We start from the raw sequence: 8108 nt of genomic DNA, 5'->3' as shown, positions 1-8108 counted from the left end.
GACGTATTCTTATGGAACTCTATTGTTCATTTCACAGTAAAAGGTTGATAACTAGAAATTCCATTTCTCAATTTTGCGCCGAAACTCCAGCGCCAGTGTGACGTCGCGGATTTCAAGGTAATTCTTTTTCCACATTTGGGTCCTTTTGTCCCAGCGAAAGTACTTGAAACTTGCCAACTTCAGTCGTTGGTTCTTTTGGAACAAGAGAGTTCTTTTGGAACAGAATTTAGTCCTTGTTAACCAATAAAAAATAAACTACCCTATATAAATCAGATTATAGGTTGGCCCGGAACATAGGTTGACTCCTGACCTTGACTTGGCCGGATGGCGACTCACAATGTGCTGAAGACTGCTATATAAGACTAGGAGCAACATTAGCTGTGTTTCCTGTTCGGGGAAGGGGGGGGGGTGAGGTGACCTCGACCTGTATTCCCGATTATATGGTAGGCCGGAGCCACCCGTCCTTAGTTGTTGTCTCTTTTTCTGACTTATCAAGCCTACCTTCATAGTAAGAGAGGCTTTTTTTTTTTTTGGTATTGTGGAAGAGTAATTTACCAACACAGTTGAAATAATTTTGCTCTTTGGCATTCCATTTTAGACTTGTTTCTGTTCTTGTGGCCTGTCAATCGTGGCAGAGTTAGGATCTTCTCTGGGTGACTGTATGAAGCGGCATGCTATTTCTCACATTTGCTTGCTCTTTTTTGAGCAGCATGCATCAACTAAAGAAGGTATTAAAGAGCTTGCGGAGGCTTTTCCTCAGCGACTGCGATTCGTACAAAGTTGACAATAGAGAGCTTTAGATTAGGGGACACAAGCGGCTTGCGTCCTCTAATCGAAAGCTCTCTAATCCCCATGGCAACTGTAGCGGCCTCTTACTCGGCTGTCGTGATTACAATGAAAAGGGAAGAACCACTTTGATGTAACAAACATTTTCACAGTCGTAGCCCACTCTTGAGTACAATCTATGACCATGAATTACACTCCTCAAAGCAAAGGTAAACACTTAACCCACACAAATAACCGTATAAAACAACAGTCAAGCTTTTATATGCAGTCATATGTAGATGTAATGAATCACCGGATGAAACAAAGCAAACATAAAAGTGTTTTTTGCTTACATTATTGTATGGGGAGTATTCTGCTTATGAGGAATGTATTTCTGTGTCAGATCCAAATTTGTTATGACGAACTTCTACTGTATAAGTCCAATTTCCAGCCTAAAGTAAGCTCCAAGAATAGTTTTGATTTGCTCAGTCATCGCTACTCTTTCTGCTGTCCCTTGTTTAAGCACGCTGCGGCTTCGCGGAGTGAATTAACGTGCAAATTTTGCCTTTGGGTGTGGCTTCACGGCAGTGATGAGTGCATTGCTGTGAAGACTTGCTGCAAAAACAATTGTGAAAGAAAAGCTTCTGGGTAACCGACACCTAATTTAAACATTTTAGTTTTTCATTGTAGGTTATACGCACGGAAACATGGCAGGTGGCACAGCAGGGGTCAGGATTTAAAAGGTTGCCTAACAGGTAAATGACCAGCAGTTAGGAACAGCTTCACAATGTTTTAGCAAACTACTAATGCCTGCTCTGATTTAAGTGCTTGCTGGGTAATTATGATGACCATTACTGGCAATACGGTGAGGCAGAAGTGTAATGTATAATCATAATTAAATAAAGCCGTTTCTCTTTTTTTTTTTTTTTTACACGAATGCAAGTGTGCGTAACAGTGAATACAGACTTGTACATCACTTGCCAGCGCCCATTCTGCAGAATGAATTTCTACAGAGCAACGATGAATCGGTGAGCGGTAAAGCTGGTTTGCATTCGAATCCTGGGCTATCTGTGATGTCTATAGTTTCTTTTATTGCACTTCCAGTGTTCTTTAGATAACTGCATCTGTTAGCTTTCACAATCATACTGTGAAAGGTCTGACTTTTGGAGCTTGTTTGTAATTGTCGTAATGACAACAATTCTATTACTTTTGATTGGCACCCTGTTTAGGGCAAAATCGATTTCAAGAGAATACAGGCACAGTTACCGACTGACTTTCGAGACTCCCGAGTCAAATTCAGTGGATGTCTCAATTGTAAGTGCTTTTTGCCACTGGCGAGCTGCCCCTACTACTATTGTGTTCATAACTGACTGGTTGCCATCTTGATAATTCAGATCCACCAGCAGTACCACCATCCACTCTAGAGAATCATTGTGTAACAGCAACCGAAATTTCAGCTGCCGTTACATAGGCAGTTCAAAAATAAAACCATGGATATTCCGGTTTGTGCCATAGGTCACCCAAACTGCGACTACAGAGCCAAGTGCTTGTTCACAGTGTTCCCACGGAACAAGCTCTCCTATATTTTTAATAAACTGTGAATGCGTCGAATAACTGTTTTTAGTGCTTTTCACAAAATTTTAGTATTTGCTGGTTTTTGACTCCAGTACTTTCTAAATGAAGTTGGCATCTTTGCTAGGGTATGCAAATGGGCACAACAGATGTGGAGTGGTGAATGCGATTATCTCAAATTTTGCATAGTAAGGACTCGATTCAGGTCGTCTTGGAAGTAGGCTGAAGGCACCACTTTCCCGGCAACGGTTCTTTCAGAGCACAGCTCTTCGGCGCCCATTCCTGCAGCGAGCGTCGGCATCCTACTTGATAACCGAGCGATCGAGCACAGCGAAAAATGGAAGCGAACGCGGAGCACGGCGGGAGATGAAAGACGGCAACAGCGAAGAGAGCGAGAGCAGCAAAGCGGAGGAGGAGGGTGCAGCGGCACCGCGAGGTGGGAAGCGGAGGAGGAAGGTATGGTGAAAGCACGAGAAGAAAAGTGTAGTGCCGTGCAAGACAGTCGGTGCGGCGACAACGGCAGCACCAGAGTAGCGTGGGTCTGTATGGAAACAAAGCACTGCACGAGTGGAGATCTCTTCGCAGTGGCTGCTGTGAATAGCGAGGCAGTCGCACCACTCTTCGCTCCCTTTGCAATGTGTCGCATGAGACAGATTATGCGCGCCAGCCAATATATCGTGAAATGGAAACACGTATGGAACTGCACTCAAATTTCGTATTACGAGTATCGTAATCACAGGCGAAAAATGTTTTTTTCTCTCTAATGTAAGTGAACTTAGCTTTGTAAAAAATGGCTTCCAACGTGTTGCTAGAGATGCTCCAGGTGACCAGGCATATGTGACATCTGCTTTTGCCCTTGTTCTTGTTGAGGTCAGGGTTTGCAAAAAATGTCATAAAGAAACACATACATAGTATAATCGAACCTCTATATAACAGATACAGATATGACGAAGGTAACTTCTTGCAGCATGTAACGAATATTTGGATATAGTGAAGGTACTTTCATGTTAGATGTGCCTCCATTACAGCAAGGTTCGACTAGATGCACCTGTGTAACAGTCGCACTGCTAGGCTCGAGAAGCACGGCACAAGGCTGTGCCTTTGAGTTTTTGAGACTGAGTGCGACAAAGTACGGTGGTCCAAATTCTTTAAGAGGCCATTTATGCAATATTTTATATATATATATATATGTTCTTGTCTCATTCTCCATGAAAAGACACACTTAGCTTGAACTTTAGTGTCTACACACTGTTGAATGGTTGTAGCCTTGACACTGGCACTAGGGGCTAGAAAAAGGAAGTGAAAAAGTTTGAATCGTAATAACACCTTCTGAACATCCGATGTATGAAGTAGTTAACCTCTGAATGATTAAGCATTGGCGAAATTAAAAACGTGTGTCGACGTACTTGGCGCCAGCTTTGTCCGTAGCCATCAACAAAGCGTTCACTGCTTCGTGGTCAACTTTTAATGTCAATTTCTCATTTCGAACTTCAGCTCCATTTATGCAAATATGAGTTTCAGAGAAAAGCATTTCCAGCATGCACTTGTGTGACATTTACATTTCCTTGTGAACTTTGCATATATAAATGGGAGTAGGGCAGTGATTCTCACAAGTACTTCTATACTACTACCATTTGGTTTTTATTGGCTTTTTTTTTATTTGTTTCTGGGCTGTCGTATAGGGGCCCTTCTTGAGTTTGCGTGTGTACAATGCATGTATATCATGTGAAAGCGACGATGATTGATTGGTCCCAAAGTGGATGGAATGTGAACATTTGTTTTCTCCCCCTCCCCCCCCCCCCTCCCGAGGTCATGGCGGTCACGAGGTCATTGTCCTGACCTTGCTAGTCTGTCGCTGCCTTGCCACATGTTTGTTCCTGTTGTTGCCGTCTTTATGTACAGAGTTGGCTGTGGCGGCAGCTGAGAGAGGAGGGAGGCAAGCGAAACAGACGCTGCCCTGAGATCTTTCTACACGGACGTTTCGTTGCTGTCCCTGGAAAGAAAAAAAAAAAAGTGGCTTAAAAATGCGGAAATAAAGAATGCCGTCAGAACTCTCGATTTCAATTGTTTGCTTCTTGGTATCGCCTTCTTTTGCGACTCTTTTATTTTCTATTTTTGTTATCACACTTTCTACCTTATTTGTTGTTGTTGTTGCTGTTACAATACTTGGTACTTTAGAAGAACTTCTTGCTGGGCTAGTTGGTGCATTGCTTTGAAGAACCAAGTTGCATAACCTGGTTTTTCAAGACAATACTTAGTGTTCTTGTATTGATCGATCTGAATTGCATTTATTTTTGTATTAGTTGACTATATCTATATCCACTTCTAGTAGGGCCTCCTGATGGCCTGCAGTATTCTCTAAATAAATAAAAAAGGAATATGGGAAATGTGTCGAATTTTGCTATAACACTGGTACAAGTATGGAAGGATGCTGGATGCAAGAAGCCAAATGTAAGAGGGGCTCTACAACGCATAATGAAAAACCTGCTTTTCACTCAACAACGTTTCTCTAAAGCTTGACAGTCTGCTATAAGAGCTTACGGAATCTGCCATAGAAGCGTACAGGAGAGCGGTTTCATTTTATTCCACTTCCATTGGGAATTAGGAGAGGCCTGGATAAACCGTGAAGGCCAGTTCACTTCTTTGGTAAACATAAATTTTTGCTCTGTGAAGGCGTGCTGCTTCTGATTTCATAGATCAGTGTGTTGGTCACAAAAGTCGCTACACACAGAAACCATGAATTTGAGGCTACGTGCTGAGGCTTTGTGGGAGTTTGATTTTCTTCAAAAATCTTATGTCCCATAAACTTTTGTTGCTCACCATACATTCAGCAGGGCCATGAGTGCTTGACCAAAAGGTCGCCTGCCTTTCCCTTAAACTTGATGAATGCCCCGCCATATTTTTTGTTTTTTGTTGCACACTTACAAAGACAATAACCATTGGTCAGGTTTCTATAAATGTGTCTAACAAGTGCTTCTGGAATGACCAGTATGGCACGACCAGTGGCGCCATCTAGTGACAGATGACAATACTGCTATGCTGATGCAATGGCCTCCAGGATTGGTTATAGGCATGGACTGATCTGGGTGGCCATGGTGAGAACTAAAAGAAAGGTGGACGGCCATGATGGCATGGCATGGACAGCATTTGGTTGCCAATAAGCATGTAGTGCCGTCGTTAACATGGTGGCAATGAAGAGGAAGTTCGTTCAGCACGTAGAGTAGAACAAGCTTGGTGCCCAGCTAGACGGTTGCTATATTTGCCGATTCCTCAGCCGTGTTCAATGCACTCGCACTCATGGCCATGCCAGCTCCGCCAATAAATGTGGCCGCTCGTCGCATCTCAGCCGCTACATAATTGGCGACCACAGACATCCCAACCAGAGCACAACAAGGACCAGCTCGGCACCATCAATCACCAAGCCCCACCTGCAGCTATGGGCTAGCTGGGAAAAGAGTGGCGCCCGCCGATGACACTCAACGACCCTTGGCATGCGCAACTCTGGTCGTACCGTCCGCACAACCCTATCATGTGGTTTGCTCAGGTGGACTTGCAGCTGTGCAACAATGGCACGTCATCACAACTCTGGCAGCACCTGCTCCTCAAACGAGAGATTCCCGCCAATGTCTTCTCTTGTCTTGATCTTCTGCCACCAGATGAGATCCAGTACGAAGGCCTCAAGACCACCTTCTTCAAATACTTCGGCATACCAATTCCTCATCTACTATGCAGCACGCACAGTGTCCTTTGAATGCTGACGCTTCTGAAGGAGCCGCTCAACCTGCATCGTCCTCTTTGCTGTTGGCAATTGGTGAGAGCTGCACCACTGCTCGCAAATCTACCGCAACACCTACACCACAGGAGCCACGACGGGGAGACCACATGATAACTGTACCTTCTGCATCTCATCCCCATTCTACGGCGACAAACAACTTCCCACCCCACTGCCGGCTCCATCAAATCCACAACCAGTGAGCCCGCTACTTCTCAGTGATGACTTCAAAGTACTGCCTCCAAATTCTAGAGACGCTACAGCCATTAGCGGTGCCATTGCGGACAGCGGGATGCATACTGGTGCATCTGTTCCCACTGAGATACTGCGGCAACACCATGGTGAGACTGGTCTGCAGGCTATAGCATGCATTGCACCTCTTTGGTACATCTGTGCCCTTCCCGTGGCACCCTTGCCTTCTGATCCTCGCTCAAAGAGCATCAGAACTGTCTCAATTCACACGCCCCAGATGCTGGTGTGACAGTTCATCCAAAAGTTACCTCCTTAGCTCACACAACTGGACACGGAAAGCTCTCTTGTCTACCGCAGACAACAGACCCACAGGCACCCGTCCTTTCACTGTCACCGACTGTGCCACTAAATTCCCAGCTGCCAGATTAGGCACTGCTGCCACATGCCTTGGAAGCAAAGCACACCATCGAGCTCTTCTTACTAAGCCTGACTAAAGTTCCGACCACGGCGACATGGTTGCATCTATCAAGCAAGCCTGAGTCCGTCACCGCAAACTCACCACCGACAGCAACCTATGGCAAGCCTGCCTCCCCGGGTTCGAGAAACAGGTCTGCATTGCCTACTCACATACAGTATCCCAATACAGCCAAGACCTCATCCGTTGCTCCACTTCCAAGCCCCACCACCGGAGTATATAGCATATACACTCTCAGCCTCTACCTTTTTGACCCCGACTCATTCTGACTCGCTCCTTGATTGTCAAACTGTACATAATTGTATATTGTGTGTATAGCTTCCTAGCACCATTCCCTTTTGTACATATTTTCGGTGTGCTCACATGTACATGCATATTCTCTTTTGCGACTTTATTTTTGCTTGTTCGCGCTAGATGGTGGCCCCTGAAGGGCCACCATTAATATGGTGGTGATAAAGAGCTAGTAGTTCGCTAGGCGTGCAGAAGGGAACGAGCTAGGTGCCCGGCTAAGTGGTCGCAATATTCGTTGATTCTTCGGCCGTGTTCAATGTGCCCGCATCTATGGCCATGCCGGCTCCTCCAATAAACGTGACCTCTCATCGCATCTCAGCTGCCACAAGCATAAGAAAGACTACCCGAAACGTAATACCTGATGGTCAATAATGCAGTAAGATTCAAAAGCAATGACACAACTCCCAACAACATTAGCTTCAGGATGTACAGTGCTCGTACACAGTAGCAGAATGGCCACTATTTCTATGACGTGGTATGCTCGGTGACGTGTCATTACAAAAGTGAAAGCGTCCCCAACAACAACAATAGTTCGAGGATACAGCTCCAATAACCCTGGCTGTCGCAGTACTTACTCAGAATCAGACGCGGCTAGTGGCGGCATGTTTGGCTTGTGGCAGAGGCCGTCCTTGCCCTTAGGTGTTGGCTGATCGAGGTTGTTCCTGAACTCGCCATCCTCGTCAGCCCACTGAACGTTAGACGAGGGAGAGAGTTGGCCCTGTGGGGATGACAAAGTTGGCACCAATGGTGACTGACTGTAGATGGAGGTGATCCCAGCTGCGGTGCCGTAGCTGTGGGAGGTGGTCAACGAGCCCAGGGTGGGAACAGACGTGAGCACCCCTTGCTGCAGCGAAGCCAACGACTGTTGCTGCTGCCCCAACTGTGGAGGCAACCCGCAGTCCCACAGACTGCCGCCATTGTAGACTATCGGTGACATGACATCGGACATGGTGACTGGAGCAGTAGACATGGGTGACATAGTTGTCGTGGGAGGAAGCGGCACATCTGGAAAGGAAAACGAAATGAGTCGTGATATTGTTT

The 8108-nt window shown here is 45.7% G+C and overlaps 1 protein-coding gene across 1 annotated transcript in view; it reads right to left on the bottom strand.

Annotated features, from left to right (window-relative positions):
* Positions 1–4128: 4128 nt before the first annotated feature.
* The window catches only part of stan (Protocadherin-like wing polarity protein stan), a 70510-nt gene continuing 66530 nt past the window's right edge, over positions 4129–8108 (bottom strand). Inside the window, exons 32-33 of the mRNA XM_075668842.1 lie at positions 7643–8072; positions 4129–4330 (exon numbers count right to left, since the gene is read on the bottom strand). Of these exons, the coding sequence (XP_075524957.1) occupies positions 4306–4330; positions 7643–8072 (455 nt within the window). The 3' untranslated portion in view covers positions 4129–4305. The remainder of the gene's footprint in view (positions 4331–7642; positions 8073–8108) is intronic.

Source organism: Dermacentor variabilis, chromosome 9 (genome assembly GCF_050947875.1).
Source record: "Dermacentor variabilis isolate Ectoservices chromosome 9, ASM5094787v1, whole genome shotgun sequence".
Taxonomy (NCBI): Eukaryota; Metazoa; Arthropoda; class Arachnida; order Ixodida; family Ixodidae; genus Dermacentor; species Dermacentor variabilis.
Note: the sequence above shows the minus strand (reverse complement) of the source record. Positions and strands in the feature narration are given on the sequence as shown.